At 39.6% G+C, this 15,986-nt stretch overlaps 1 protein-coding gene across 1 annotated transcript in view; it reads right to left on the reverse strand.

Moving 5' to 3' along the window:
- Positions 1-15,986, reverse strand: part of LOC113026024 (collagen alpha-1(I) chain) — a 125,192-nt gene that overhangs the window by 9,632 nt on the left and 99,574 nt on the right. The window contains exons 38-65 of the mRNA XM_026174418.1: positions 15,858-15,902; positions 14,897-15,004; positions 14,693-14,746; positions 14,538-14,591; positions 13,659-13,712; positions 12,499-12,606; positions 11,484-11,537; positions 11,274-11,381; positions 10,966-11,019; positions 10,710-10,763; positions 8,773-8,826; positions 8,623-8,676; positions 8,050-8,157; positions 7,831-7,884; positions 7,678-7,731; positions 7,473-7,526; positions 6,446-6,499; positions 6,120-6,173; positions 5,976-6,029; positions 5,768-5,821; positions 5,548-5,601; positions 5,215-5,268; positions 5,028-5,081; positions 4,441-4,458; positions 4,108-4,161; positions 3,668-3,730; positions 3,217-3,382; positions 283-392 (exon numbers count right to left, since the gene is read on the reverse strand). Coding sequence (XP_026030203.1) covers positions 283-392; positions 3,217-3,382; positions 3,668-3,730; positions 4,108-4,161; positions 4,441-4,458; positions 5,028-5,081; positions 5,215-5,268; positions 5,548-5,601; positions 5,768-5,821; positions 5,976-6,029; positions 6,120-6,173; positions 6,446-6,499; positions 7,473-7,526; positions 7,678-7,731; positions 7,831-7,884; positions 8,050-8,157; positions 8,623-8,676; positions 8,773-8,826; positions 10,710-10,763; positions 10,966-11,019; positions 11,274-11,381; positions 11,484-11,537; positions 12,499-12,606; positions 13,659-13,712; positions 14,538-14,591; positions 14,693-14,746; positions 14,897-15,004; positions 15,858-15,902 — 1,860 coding nt within the window. The remainder of the gene's footprint in view (positions 1-282; positions 393-3,216; positions 3,383-3,667; positions 3,731-4,107; positions 4,162-4,440; positions 4,459-5,027; positions 5,082-5,214; positions 5,269-5,547; positions 5,602-5,767; positions 5,822-5,975; positions 6,030-6,119; positions 6,174-6,445; positions 6,500-7,472; positions 7,527-7,677; positions 7,732-7,830; positions 7,885-8,049; positions 8,158-8,622; positions 8,677-8,772; positions 8,827-10,709; positions 10,764-10,965; positions 11,020-11,273; positions 11,382-11,483; positions 11,538-12,498; positions 12,607-13,658; positions 13,713-14,537; positions 14,592-14,692; positions 14,747-14,896; positions 15,005-15,857; positions 15,903-15,986) is intronic.

The raw sequence follows: 15,986 nt of genomic DNA on the forward strand, positions 1-15,986 counted from the left end.
AATTAGCAAATCAAACATTTTTAAGTGCTTATTACTACGTTATTCCCACTCATAGCTTCATAACTGTTCACACTTAAGTTGAAAAAAGGAGAAAAAGTGTAAAAGTGCAAAAGAAATTTCCTGTTTAGAGACAAAGATACAGATTCAAGTTAAAGTCACTACTGCAGAAGCATGAGGTGAATGACGATTCACCTACAATACAAATACATTAAATGATAGTGGCCATGTCCTTGATTCAGAGGTACAATTTCCTGCAGACTTTCTCTGCTGATGTCTTTATACCTGAGAGTCTTGAGGATGAAGGCAGGTCTGTTTTGATGTGGAAGAGAAGCTGCAGTAAGCCAGCAGGGCATCGGCAGGACTGCCCTGGTTGGGGTCAATGTAATACATTCCTGTACAGAAAGGTTAGCAGGAAATGAATGAGAAACCCAGGGATCAAAGTATTACAGTATGCTCCATGCTGACAGTAAAAGCAGTGAAATACAGGGAGCACAAGAACTTCAACATGCTGGCCTGTAAAAGGAAAGCATTAAAGAGGCTGGAGTGTAAAAATATGTCTTCTGTGAACTATTAATATCCCCGTGGCAACAAGCAACAGGATTGCTGACGATCTGCAAATTTGGATCTTTGATAGTCAAATAGAATTACCCATATTCATTATCATTTATATACAAATATACCTTAATATATGTACCAACATATACAGTGGGGCAAAAAAGTATTTAGTCAGCCACCGATTGTGCAAGTTCCCCCACTTAAAATGATGACAGAGGTCAGTAATTTGCACCAGAGGTACACTTCAACTGTGAGAGACAGAATGTGAAAACAAAATCCATGAATTCACATGGTAGGATTTGTAAAGAATTTATTCGTAAATCAGGGTGGAAAATAAGTATTTGGTCACCTCAAACAAGGAAAATCTCTGGCTCTCACAGACCTGTAACGTCTTCTGTAAGAAGCTTTTCTGTCCCCCACTCGTTACCTGTATGAATGGCACCTGTTTGAACTCATCATCTGTATAAAAGACACCTGTCCACAGCCTCAAACAGTCAGACTCCAAACTCCGCCATGGCCAAGACCAAAGAGCTTTCGAAGGACACCAGGAAAAGTATTGTAGACCTGCACCAGACTGGGAAGAGTGAATCTACAATAGGCAAGCAGCTTGGTGTGAAAAAATCAACTGTGGGAGCAATCATCAGAAAATGGAAGACATACAAGACCACTGATAATCTCCCTCGATCTGGGGCTCCACGCAAGATCTCATCCCGTGGGGTCAAAATGATCATGAGAACGGTGAGCAAAGATCCCAGAACCACACGGGGGGACCTGGTGAATGACCTGCAGAGAGCTGGGACCAAAGTAACAAAGGTCACCATCAGTAACACACTACAACGGCAGGGAATCAAATCCCGCAGTGCCAGACGTGTTCCGCTGCTGAAGCCAGTGCATGTCCAGGCCCGTCTGAAGTTTGCCAGAGAGCACATGGATGATACAGCAGAGGATTGGGAGAATGTCATGTGGTCAGATGAAACCAAAGTAGAACTTTTTGGTATAAACTCAACTCGTCGTGTTTGGAGGAAGAAGAATACTGAGTTGCATCCCAAGAACACCATACCTACTGTGAAGCATGGGGGTGGAAACATCATGCTATGGGGCTGTTTTTCTGCCAAGGGACAGGACGACTGATCCGTGTTAAGGACAGAATGAATGGGGCCATGTATCGTGAGATTTTGAGCCAAAACCTCCTTCCATCAGTGAGAACTTTGAAGATGAAACGAGGCTGGGTCTTCCAACATGACAATGATCCAAAACACACCGCCCGGGCAACAAAGGAGTGGCTCCGTAAGAAGCATTTGAAAGTCCTGGAGTGGCCTAGCCAGTCTCCAGACCTCAACCCCATAGAAAATCTGTGGCGGGAGTTGAAAGTCCGTGTTGCTCGGCGACAGCCCCAAAACATCACTGCTCTCGAGAAGATCTGCATGGAGGAATGGGCCAAAATACCAGCTACTGTGTGTGCAAACCTGGTAAAGACCTATAGTAAACGTTTGACCTCTGTTATTGCCAACAAAGGTTATGTTACAAAGTATTGAGTTGTATTTTTGTTATTGACCAAATACTTATTTTCCACCCTGATTTACGAATAAATTCTTTACAAATCCTACCATGTGGATTCATGGATTTTTTTTCACATTCTGTCTCTCACAGTTGAAGTGTACCTCTGGTGCAAATTACTGACCTCTGTCATCATTTTAGGTGGGGGAACTTGCACAATCGGTGGCTGACTAAATACTTTTTTGCACCACTGTACAGTATGTATGTATTTGTCAATATATTATATGCTGATAAAATAGATAAAATAAAGTTAATAATCTCTTCAAAGGGAAAAAAGTCATAAATGGAAAATAACATTTATTTTAAAACAAAGCATTTTTCTATATACACAATGCTGCTGGGAAAAGAATTCATGCATTTTACTGGGTGATGTTATTTGAAACAAACTGATTTTGAAACTTGATATCAGCACTTAGGGACTCTTAGCAAAGTGGCAGTAAAGCATAAACAGCAAGACAAGAATTTAAATCTACCATCTGTGTTAAATGAGCCTAAATAAATGCAAACATTTCACAAGGCTACTTACCCTCCATGCTTCGGAGGTAGGTGAAGTACAGGGGTAATGTTAAAAACCAAAGCACTTCAACTGGTTTTGCTCTAATAACAATATGTATGTATAAATAGTATAAATAGGTTTAATCCATAATCTTAAGAAGCTTATCCAACTATGAGCACAGGGAGCCTATCAGAGCTGACCTTGGGAAAGAGGTGGAGGTGAACCTAATAGATTCTGCTTGTTGATTATATGACTCAAATTATTTTAGAAGTACTGAAACAGATGGACGCTTTGTTGTAAGGTGAAGTTCTGGTTTAGATGGCCTAAACCACACGCTGAACCACACTACACAGAGAATATACAGGTCAATCATCTACAAAGCCTCACTTTAGCTTTTACTCAAAACCAAATAAGAGAAAAATAAACTAATCTTTTTTCATTTCTCCTCTGAAATGTATTCTATTCTGTAAATCTATTCTATTATAGCACAAAGCTGTAATGGAGCAGGAGACACTCATTTAACCCTTTTTTTACTCCATCTAGCTTGGGGATCGTTCACAATCGTTCAGTGTTGCTTTAGTGTTTACTTTAAAGTTTCAGTAACTGACCACTGCTGTATTCAGGGTGACAGAGCCAGAGCTCCAGACAGGTAGTGGCTGGATGCTCTTTGCTGCCATCAGGAGGATCCAAAAGCAGCCGAAGCTCCTCCTGAAGAGTATCCAGCAACGTCTGGATCAGAAGGTAGTTGGGCTTATCTGACATGTACATGAGGTCCTGGATATGGGAAGACAATGAGGAGAATATGATTCGGCCAAGTTTAATGTTTAGAGCCCATGTAAATTTAATGAAAAATAATGATTTTGATATGAAGGGGTTTTTAAAAAATTCTTATTTCTTTATATCTCTATATCTTTAATTTCTGTCTTTCTTTTTTAAACACATACTGTTTCCAGTTGTTGGAAAGAAATGTTTTTTAATGTGCAATTTTAATCGAATATTTCGTAACAGAAAACAACAATTCCAACATATAATTGGCAATACAGTTTAGAAACTACTTGCCTTGAGCTGAGACAAGGTCATGTTCAGTGACTTTCCGGGAAGTCCGGGAATGCCAGGTGGACCCTAAAACACAAGATTAATCTTCAAATGACTAAACCGAAACTATTATAAACTAGCCAAAATAGATAAAAAGTATTATATCAATCATTTGACATAACTGGGAATAATTCTGTTATAATATCTTAGTATAATGTAATTCAGGGTAATTAGAATTAAACTGTACACCCTTGTTTGGGTTTTGTTTCAAGCTTTCCAAACAAGCTTTGCTAACCCATGAGAGCAAATTTGGGGCAAACACAGTTTCTACTCCACCCAGATCAGATGAAGTAGGAAAGATGGGAACGCCCTGCACCCAGGTATTGCAACAGACAGAAAACTGTTTGCATTGTTAGAGCAAACATGATAACCTAGTGTTTTTTACCCATCTGTTGTAGACTTACCGGCAGCCCCTTCCTGCCAGGTGGACCAGGCAGACCTTGGTAGCCTTTCAATCCCTGCAGGGAGAATTATATATAATAGCAACAATATAACAATACAATTCCGTACTCTTCCACATGGCAATATCAAACTGTTAATTATCACATACACCGATAAGGAAATAAAGACTGCTGCATGATCACATTAGACTGCCAACTTCCAAGTGTGACATCTTTATGATTATGTGAGTCACTTAAAAAAGGGGGAACAGGCCATTTTCTTCACAGAGTGGTGAGTAAGAGCTGAAGAGTGTTTGATATAGAAGAACAAGAGAGCTGGAGGTGATGATTTCATACCTTTAATCCAAACAAACCCTGCAAGAACAGAGGACAGGGGAAGAAAAGGGCATTAGTGTGATTTTTCAGTATGAAGTGCATTTATCGACTTCCGACTGCTTTTATCAGCTGCATTAAGAGCCTGTCACCTGTACCCTTGCTGATTTTATAATCTTAGTCAATGGACATTTTTTTTTCTTAAGACACAGTGGGTTGAACAGTTATAAAGTGCTTCTGAATGATGATTGATTTCACAGGCTGGTAGCTGAAGAACAGGGTAGGCTAACAGACAGCAGTCTGCCTTTATGCAGAAATTGCAGCGGTTATTATAAAACAATAACATTTGTCTTCATTTTTCAGACATACCCTGGCAAAAAGTGTCTGAGCAAAACATGTGAAATTCTTGAATTGAAAACATAAAATATTGAAAAAGTCCAAGATATATCTTCCTGACTAAACTTTGCATATCAGAGGGGGGAAAATGACAAACAGAAAAAGAAAAATACAACAGTTAAAGAGGGCTGAAAAATGTATCATGAATAAAAGATGTTGCATAAGCTTGCCATACTCAAAAGTATATTAAAGATTTAGAGAGAGATAATACTTACAGGCAATCCTGGCATCCCTGACATGCCCCTGGGCCCTGGCAGACCAATGTTTCCCTAAGACAACATCAGTATAGTGAGAAACATAAACATCTGTCAATCTTTAACATCATTTAAACACAGTTACACATGGGAAAATTCAAGGCTTTAAACCCGAGAGCTAACAATGCTGCAGTCTTTTTTTGTGTACCTGTTCCCCTTTTGGACCCTCTGGACCAGGCAATCCAACAGGACCACGGATACCCTAAAAAAAGGAAAATCCCAAAGCAGCAGTGATGTAATGTTTCTAGTGTTTTTAATGGCCCCAGTAAATAAAAACCAGAACCACCTGGATGAGCGTTCTTTGATCAGAATGAACCACTATGTGAATCCCATTTGGCATTTGTCTTCCTTTTGTTATTTTCCAAATTATCTTGATATATCCAAACATATTAAACAGTCATTTACATCCCACAAAAGACTACAACTTAAATGATCCTGTTTGTTTTGTTTACGACTGTTTAAATCTGTTAACTGCTCCTACCTTCATGCCATCAACTCCAGGTAGTCCAGGCAGTCCCATGTCTCCTTTGTCACCCTAAGAAGATATGAAACATATGTTAACAGACAGGATGAAAGACACTTTGAAAGACCTTTAGAAAGCCTGAATAAGTAGTTGGAAGCAAAACATAAAGAACTAAGGGATGACCCAAGACTTTTGAACAGTACTGTAGTCGGTCTTAGTTATCTTTTTACTTGTTTACCTTTTCACCCCTTTGACCTTGATCACCTGACTCTCCACGTAAGCCGGGGATTCCCTTGGTAAAGAACACAAAAACACATCACATAAAAATAAACGCATTCTATTTGTTAAAATCATCCATTTGTCTCCAACTCACTGAATGTGGTAGACCAATGAAGAAGCAATTTCAACAATGATGTATGGATGGGTAGGTGCACAAATTCACTTACAATGAGTCCTGACCATCCAGGGAGCCCCACCGGTCCTGTGTCTCCCTTTTCACCCTAAACAATAAAGCACAGTCTACTGTTAGGTCATATCTCATATTTAAACCAACTGTAGGGGTTACACAAAGCATATAGTTGTGTTCCCACCTTTGGTCCTCTCTCTCCCCTGGGCCCTCTGACTCCAGCCTTTCCCCTTTTTCCCTGAGGATGAATACGCCATGATAAAAAAAGAAAAGTAATAATATTGATAATATAGAGATCATCTTAGCTTCATCACAACTGTGGACTCACTGTTACATCCTTAAAGCTAGTTCCAGTCACTTTGTATACAGTGGATACTCTTCTCAACATAACTCCCAGAGAATTTGTTCCTCCTCCCACAGTCACACGGGGAATATTTTGCTTGTTAGCGTGTAAATGACTAAACTATGGCGCTACATCCTTACATTACATAAACCTTTCGTTGACCTTACCCTCCTTCCAACATGACCCCTCTTCCCTGGTGAACCAGTCTTGCCTTCTTCTCCCTGTGGAGCAAAACACAAAGTGGGAAAGTTATTTGAAAAGTAAAAGCCAAGAATTCACATTTTGGACAGAGAGGACAGATGGTTTGAAAGAGGAGTGAAAGAAGCCATCTATGTCCACTGTGAGCGACCATCTTTGAGCAGAGGCGGTGGCTTACGACACCAACTGTCTACCATCTATAATCCAGTTTTGAGATCCCTTCCCAGACGCCTTAACGCCCACTCACACCCTGGGCCATCTGACCTCAGTAAATCACATGATAAGGTGGGGCCAGGTTTCACAATGAGCTCACCCGAAACCCTGGCTGATTGTGACCCACACCTGTTTTCACACCTTGGCTCATGTGATTAGGTAGAGGATCATCAGGGGGTCCTTTGTTCCTCTTTGGGGGGAAACTCCCACTGGGTTTAAATCTGGGACTCTCCACCATTTGACCCTTAGAACTGAAGAAGCTTCTCGGATGAGAGGTGAAACGTCTTCAAGCAACTTAAAGAAGTCCAGACGCTTTTTTCTTTCCAAGCTCCTTAGACTACGATGACCTGGATGACTGAGAACCTTCACAGACACAAAAGCCAAGAATGTATATACACTCAAATATATGGCACCCAAAGGTGACAGTAAAGAAGATATAGGCATTTTGTCCATTTTTATGAGGAATCATAAGAATAGGCAAATGTCTCATGAAACTTGTTGCGCATTACTTTAAAGCTGAAAGGTGATTATAGGCATTCCAGGTTACTACCCTGTCATGTGACTCTTGCTGGAATCATCATTTTTTTGCCCATAGTTGCTTAAGTTATCAAATGTCATTCATCTTCTGTGTTCTGTGGTCACCATATTGCTGCAAAATGCTTCCCGTGTGGGTGCAGCTGAATATTGCATTTTGTGCAACACATTAGTAGGGCCTCTTTAGTGTTTTGTGCACTTGTTGCTAGCTGAGATAGATTAGATAGATAAGATAGATGATAATTGTACCTTCTCCCCCTTCATGCCCTGTTTGCCTTCAGGTCCCGGTCTTCCTTGAACTCCCTGCAAGGACAATTTTTTTTTTCTCATTAGCGGCTTTCTTTCAGGCACACAAACACATCGTGTGTACACTCTGTAACCAGGAACAGTAATTTTAAACAAGCTGGCATGTTTTCATCATCTATAGTGACTTTATGCTTTAAACTGCACTCACAGGAACACCTATAGGACCTGGGAGGCCCTGGGGTCCCACCTCTCCAGGAGGCCCCTAAAGAAAAGAGAAGATAGAAAGAGAAGTTACAAAGTCAGGGCTGTTAAGCAGGAAAAGTGCAGTCTTTACAATTCAAAATAGTGGTTTGGTTTTCACCTCTAACCCCGGCAGAGCCTCAGGACCCTGAATTCCTGGAAGACCATCATCGCCCTGCACAAGTGATCAATATTAATATGAGGATGTTTTTAAGAGGTCATATATTATAGACAGATGCAGTTTTTAGATTTAATGTTATTATTAAGATGGCAACGCACAATTATATTTTAATAAATGTTATACAGTGGAGTATACATATAAGACCTAAATCAAACTAACCGGCTCCCCTGGTGGGCCTGGAGGTCCTGGCTCTCCCTTGAGTCCCAGTTCCCCAGGCTCTCCTTTACTTCCCTCGTGTCCCTTTGGTCCTGCATGTCCTACTGGACCCTGCAGGAGTCACAAATGTGGTACAAGTCTTGTGACATATTAGTAACATCTTTGATTTTTCCTTGCCCTTCAAATCTGATTACATTTAACATAAGATAACATAAGAGAATGTGATTTTGAAGTAGAATGCTTCTGTATAATCCTGTATACAATTAGATGCCAGGTAAAGTAAAGAACTGTGCTGAGTACACCTCTTGTACACAGTACATCTTGTACACCTGCAGGTACTTCAGTGGTCAAAGGCGTTTATTAAATTACTTTGGCGATTATTTATTTTAAAGATCGTAATAAAAATTTTGACTGTTGTAGTATTCTGCTCGACCTTTCTTTAAATTACTTGAAAATAAAGTTCTGACTCAAACACTTAACTGACTGATGTTTGCTGGGATAGAACAGAAAGTAGCACAATGCTGAAATATTAGTTTGAAACTTTGAAACAACTTTCTGATACTAGCAGGCACTTACAGGTGGTCCGAGCCTCCCAGGATCTCCTCTGACACCACGTGACCCCATTATCCCCTAGAAACATGAGAAAGAGAAAGTAAATTTAATTTTACATATATATATGTTCTACACACTAAGTTAAAAAAATATTAAAAGGAATAAAAAGTTTACCTGAGGGCCTGCTGAACCCGGCGGTCCAGTAATTCCTACGGGCCCATGCTCGCCCTAGAGAGACATGGATGAAGACCTTTTCAAATCACTGCTTAAGTATTTCTTTAAACAGAGCTCTGCAGGTTCTGGGCCCTATACCAGAAATACGTTCAGCATACCCAGGGTAGCTTTCTGTTATCTGGATTCACTTCACTGATCAGGATACAGGATCACATTTAGCTGGTTATCAATGTGCTAATTTAACTCAGGGTTTCCCCAGTTCACATGAAAGGGGTGGTGTTGGCAGCATACGGCCAATCTAAACAGGACTTTCAGAGATCATGTGACTGTTCTTCCATAGAAAATGATCCCTATGAGTGTCACCTACTCATCAAATGGTGATTATTAAAAATCTATAAAGAATGGTAAATGGCCTGCATTTGTATAGTGCTTTACTTAGTCTCTAAGGACCCCAAAGCGCTTTGCACTACATTCAGTCAGTATGTGCCGGACACTGGCGCCACCGGGCCCTCTGACCACCACCAGTAGGCAAAAACATAAACGGTATAGCAGTAAAAGCCACCACTGTTGTAAAAAAAAAAAAAAAAAAAAGACGAGATGAATTTTGCAGCAAATCATTTATTTGGATTAAACTGGATTGATTTAAACATAAATCCTTCGTAGGGTGGTCATAGAAGGAACTAAATATTATAGTGCCCTATAAAAGGTTAAATGGTGTCCGCAGCCTGATGAAGGAGACTTATAAAAGAGATGTAGGAAAAAAAATAAGGACTAAAGTTGCATTTAAGAATCTATATTTATTACTGATGCTCATCAGCTAAAATAGTAAAGGCCTCTGTACTGTAAATAAAGAATATGTTGATTAAAAAAAAGAGGTCAGTTTTTTCCTTGTAAGGAAAAGGTCCTCTCAGCCAACCATGTACGAAGCAGAAATTATCATTCATTCATTAAACTATGACTGTCAGCCTAAAAAAAAAAACAGGAAGAGCCAAAGCACATTAAAGCTGAGGATTCTACTGACTTTAAGGTTACTTGTGGAAAAACAGGGGTGGCCCTATAGATGTATTTATTATTTAACAGCAATTTTCAGTTGTGCTGCTCAGAGGCAGCTGATGTTGAAAAAATCTTCAACGTCTGTACTCAGGCACTAGATGTGTGCTGTGGGAGTGTCCACATGAACAGCGCACAAGCCCACCCCTTGGCACGGTACGCTTAACCATTCCAAAACTCAACATTACTCAAATAAACTGAATTTTGGGGTGAAATGTACTGAGGCAGTGTATAGATAGCATGTTGTGAGTAAACCTACCCTGCCCTGTTTGGGCTGAAAATAACATGAGCTGTAAATTCAGAAAGAACATATTGTGTAAATTGTGACTGACTCATTGATGCAGCATGTATATATGTTCCTCTAGTGCCAGGTCTCTTTCCCCTTGTTGTCCTTAGTCTCTTTCCATGTTTGTGTGTCCAGGTACGAGGCCTCATTCCCTCCAGCAGACTACTGATCATTCACACCTGCCCTTCAGTAACTCTACTGAGCAGCTATGCATCTAAGCTGGCTTTTCCTACCAAAGTGATAACGGCGTTCATCAAGCTGCTAGACTATTGGGTTTGAGCATCAGATTATCCCTGACTGATGAAACGAGTCTGCCTACAGCTATTGCCTAACTCCTGCCTGCCAGTGCAGACCATCTTCTTTATTACGACTCGTCCATTAACCCCGCATCACAGTAAAAATAAACCAATTGAAGTGTCTTTCTGAGTCTGAGCCTCCTTTTAGGCTTGACTTCATTGTGCATAATGAAAAGCACTTCAAAAGTTTGCTGAAACGTCGTGAAAAAACATTCTTAGAGGGCACGCTTAAAATTCTTATTTGGAATTATGTACTATATAAATCTTAACAGCACTGTGACTCTTATGAGAAACCGTTTTGTTACCTTCTCTCCCTGAGGTCCATCGGGACCTGGACGTCCTGGAGGACCTATCATTCCCTGAAATGAGAAAAGAATCACAGCACAATAAAGCTGCACAGTAACATCAGTTTGCAATCTGCAGAGTTGTGAGGGAAAAAGCCAACTGTGTGTCATTAAATATCAGTCACAGCTATAAACTATTCAATACAGGTTAATTCAAAAAGCACTCTAAGCAGCATATCAAAAGCATCAATACTCTACATTCTGGTATTCAACTCACCAGTAACCCAGGCAGGCCCACAGGGCCTAGTTCACCCATCAGTCCTGGTTCACCCTGTTCAAGAGGAAGACATCAGTTTCCAATGATTTTAATAAATCTGAATGAAGTTCTTTGTTTAATTTACAGTGATAGATCTTAGATAATCTATCCTTTGTGTCACCCTTTTGCATTTCAGTGCTCTTAAAAATTGCTCTAATAAATCTCACTGTTGGTGTTTTGAAATTGAACAAGCTTGAAGGAAATGTGGGTAGTGTTACTAAAATGTAACATCCAACTTCCACCGAACTGTTGAGTACACATATTCTCACCATCAGTCCCAAGTGGCCCTTCTCCCCCTTTGGACCTCTGTCACCATTTTCTCCGAGGGGTCCCCAGGGACCCTCTCGACCAGACAAACCAAGAGGTCCCAGCTCACCCTGCACACATTAACAACAACATGACCGGTAGTGCAAACATCACCCAGAGAGAACTCGCCTGCTTGTTCAATATATTGTATTTTTAACTAAACTGAAGCTTACCTTCTCCCCCTTGGGCCCAGGATCTCCAACTTCACCGGGAAGTCCAACATCCCCCTGAAGAAGATGAGGGAACAGAAGTTACTTAATGGTTCAGTCATCAAGGAAGCCTACAGTGAGGTAAAACCAACATATTTTCCTTCTTCATAAGGCAATGTTTTACATGTAATAAAGAATCAGATCTGTCAGAAAACTCATGTTTGAGAAGATTATACAGTTAGTTTGGCCTACAGCTTTCAAGCACGACTTCTCGCAAATAGTTATGAGGACATGAGGAGGTATAGGGAAATATCCCCCGAGCCCAACAGCCGGGTTGGTGGAAGGGTTAAAACATGAGGATAGGAGATTTTTCTCTGCTTAAATAGACCATCAAACTGGAAGGAGAGTGAGGTTTGAGTGGGAAACAGTTCGAGCTGGCTGAACTAGATATCAGGCTTCACTTTGTTAAAAAACAATAACGCTGTTGTATTGCAGACAACAAAAAGATTATTAAAAGATACTTATCTTGCCACATCCTGTTTTGTTTGTGGTGCTTTCAGGGTTAATGTAGATTTAAAAAGATGTCATTGTTGACATGATTACAAAAACTACAAGCCACACGGTCTCTCTCTGCTCTTTCATAAAATCAAGACTTCAAAACCTTAAAAATGTGAAATAGGTACTGTCATTACCACAGTATCAGGAAAATGGAATTCCACATTTTATGTACCACAAATGGGGGTTTAATGCTTTTCAAACCAATTTTATACTTTAAAAAAACAAAAAAACAAAACAAAGGACCTCAAATACCTTCAGATTTTCAGCTGAGAGTAATTTAATTCTACCAATAATTAAAGGCACATCTGTTGCACAACAATACACTCTGGACAGGATGCTTGTAGGATTCAATAAAGGAAACGGGGTTCTGGAAAAAAAGAATCACCACCGGTACAACAACTCTGTTATTTAAGAGACAGCAGCTGGACATGTGTTTCAACACCTGAAATAATTTAAGTAAACAAAAGATAATTGTACTTACCTCTTTACCGACTGGTCCAGATGGTCCTTGTAGGCCTTTTCCCCCCTGAGGTCCCCTCTCTCCTGGTGGCCCTTTAGAACCAGGTTTCCCACAAGGTCCTAAATCCCCCTGTCAAACAGGAAAGTGTAGGAAAGTCAGATATCAGGCTTTTGGAGGCTAAAAAGTTGTTAGTTATCAAACGTTTGTACCCTTGCAGACTGTTCTAAATCACTAAACAAAGTCTCCTTGGCTTCATGAGGTCCAAAAGAAAAAGTAGTTTAATGACTTCCACATTTAAGGTTCCTGTACCCAGACCAGACTGTTCCATTTTCTTAAAGTTGCTCAGCATGGAGCATTTAATGAACAGGCGCTGAGTATTGCTGCAGCTACAGAGGTGTCACATTTATTGTGAATTTAATTTCTGTTGCAATAAAAGAATTAAAGAAAATGTTCATCTGTGCCACTGATTAATACAAGGCACAGTGGTCCCTCGTTTATGGTGGGAGTTACGTTCCAAAAATAACACGCAATAGGTGAAATCTGCGAAGTAGCCAACTTAATTTTTTACAATTATTACAGATGTTTTAAGGCTGTAAAACTCCTCACTACACACTTTATACACTTTTCTCAGACAGACATGAACATTTTCACACTTTTCTCTCTTGCTTAAACACTCTCAAAGTTCAAACCTTCATAGAAAAATAAGTGCATTATTATAGAATGGAAAAAAAAGGCACCCGCAGGTGATGGCGTTTCATCGACATTTTTGTGTTTGTCGGGGAGAAAACAAACATACAGTGCAGCACTTCAGAGTCACACTGCTACCAATCGAAGATTTATGTAAATTTGACAAGCTGAACGCATTCTGTACTGTACAGGAGACAAGGCACGAAATTGATTGACAATGGTCTACAGCCAATCAGGACGCAGAACACAATGCGCTGTAAAGAAAAAAAAAACATTGAAAACTGCACACACACACACAGCGAGGCTGCGAAACGTGAACCACGTTAAAGCGAGGGACCACTGTAACTTACAATTCTGATTGGACAGAAGTGTTTTTCAAGTCTGACTCTGACATTGTTATGAGAATAAAGACATTTTATTTCAAGTGTTTCCTCAATAATGGAGTCCAAGGTTTATAATTTCGGGTATACAACTTTGGTCCTGTTACCACTGACCTGGTCTCCTTTCCTTCCAAGTGGGCCCTCGATTCCTGTGTGGCCAGGAGGACCCTGATGAAAAATGTGAAAACTGCTTTATAGAACAGCAAAACTTTAAATTCTAATAGAAAAAACTAATTGGTGGCAAAAAAAAAAGGGGAGCAATTAAAAAAGCCAATTAAAAATAATATTTTCTTTATGAACATTAAACAGGGCCTTAATCACACCATAGTTTATGTTCAAAGTATGGAACAATTACAATAAGGGTTGTATTGTAGGCTCTGTCATTATGGCTACTCAAGCATGAACCATGAATGTGACTTAGTGTTTAATTAATCAGTGTACATTTTATATAATAATATATAATATAAAAGCTAGTTCTCTTTCATGGAACTTGCCATGGTGCACTGCCAAGTTATTCCAACAAAATGGACCAACAAAACAACGGCAGCTTAAAGTTGTGACGTTGCAAGAGAAATTTGAGAACGCTAATTTTACTGTACTTATTACAAGCACAAAGCAAAAACAAAATCGTTGCTGGTGACCGCACAAAACATTGTAACCTTTTCTGGACTGAAAATCTCTCTGCTAATCAAAAATACATTTTCTTTTTAACAAAACAGAATATCTGTCTCAAGTTATCTCATCAATGGATATTATGGTGACTCAACACAGTCACAGGCAAAGAAAATTGAGCTCAAATCTTACTACCAGGTGTCAATAATTCCTACACACTTTCTTTAAATCTAATATACAGAATAAGGAAAAAGTTCATAAGATTAGATAAAAGTGCCTTAAGTATTGATCAGCTGGCTTCAGAGGCCCAGCAGTTAGGAGAGGTAAGTGAAGAAATCAGATCTAAGAAGTTTTAATTGCTTCACAACAAAATCCACCAACCTGCTGTCCTTGTCGTCCCATGGGGCCTGCTTCTCCAGGTGATCCAGGTAAACCCTGGAAGTTTCAGTGTTTGAACATTAATGAAGGCAGAAATAAGAGATTGTCATTATAAAACATTTACATTACATAATTGTTGAAGTTTACTGGTAATTTACCTTAGGTCCTCTTTCCCCCGGTTCCCCTGATAATCCATCAGCTCCCTGCGGACCCTGATCAGATCCAACAGACATGCACGTCAGCTTTTATGCACTCTTGTGATGATTCAGTAGATTTTACATGTATTGAAAAACAAATAACATGGACATTTATCTCTCCATGCAACATGAGGTAACAGCAGTCGATGGTAGGTACCCACTCACTGGGATTCCTGCCTGCCCCTGTGGTCCCTGAGGTCCTGGAGGCCCTTTGCTTCCCATTGGTCCTGGTTTTCCAATTGCCCCATCAGGACCTGGTAGACCTGGAGGACCCTTAAAAATGACAGAAAAAAGAATACAAATTGAAACTTTTTCAATTAGGTTATTTTTTTAAAGTCTAATATAAAAACAATCACTATTTTGCTCACTGATTATTTTTTTCATTAATTTGGAGTAAACACTTCCTGAAGCACATCCTGTGATTTAATCACAACACATTTTTTCTCTTTAATGTGTACAATTCATCAATAACATACAATCAATTTTAATTTAAAGAGATTTTAAACCAATATATTTGCCCGTTTGCCTATATACATGTCTAACAAATGCAAACGATTGCAAATGAACACTTCTTCTGTTTTTATGCACCGCTGGAGCACGTCGATGATGAAATGACTGGTAACTTACTCATTTTGTGATGATTGTTTCATGGATTGTGAGTAATATAATACAAGAACGGGTTGCAGGGAAATCAGCAACAATGAATCAATTAAAACCCATTTATGTGATGTAAATACAGCATACTCAGTTTTATGGAAAGACAGCTCCCTCCCTGCAGTAACAGCTTACAACAGCTGCATCTCATTCAGTGGAGCTTTAGATGATCTTTAAATGATTAGTTTTATTTTGTCTTATTGTGGGAGTCACAGCAAGCCTGACCAAAAATAGCTTCATCAACAAGTCTGACGGGACAATCAGCAAAAACATAGAATTGAATAGTAAGTACTGCAGACTGGTTTTGTTTTCTAGGCAGACCTTCAACAGCATGCAGAACTACATATTCTTCAACACCTAATCTAAACATGCCACGTTAAATAAAGGAAAAAGCAGTGAGTGAGATTGGGCAAACACAATCTGCCCAAATGAAAATGCAGAGTGCAATCTTCTTTATTTAACTCAAACTTACTTGTGGACCCTGTATCCCTTTGAGGCCGTCATCTCCTAGACGACCCTGTTAGAAACAACAACAGTTCAACTTGTTGAAACACAGAATTGAAAGTCATGCTGTGATGGCTCTGAAAAGAATTTTAGCATA

Source organism: Astatotilapia calliptera, chromosome 7 (assembly GCF_900246225.1).
Source record: "Astatotilapia calliptera chromosome 7, fAstCal1.2, whole genome shotgun sequence".
In the NCBI taxonomy this organism is placed as follows: Eukaryota; Metazoa; Chordata; class Actinopteri; order Cichliformes; family Cichlidae; genus Astatotilapia; species Astatotilapia calliptera.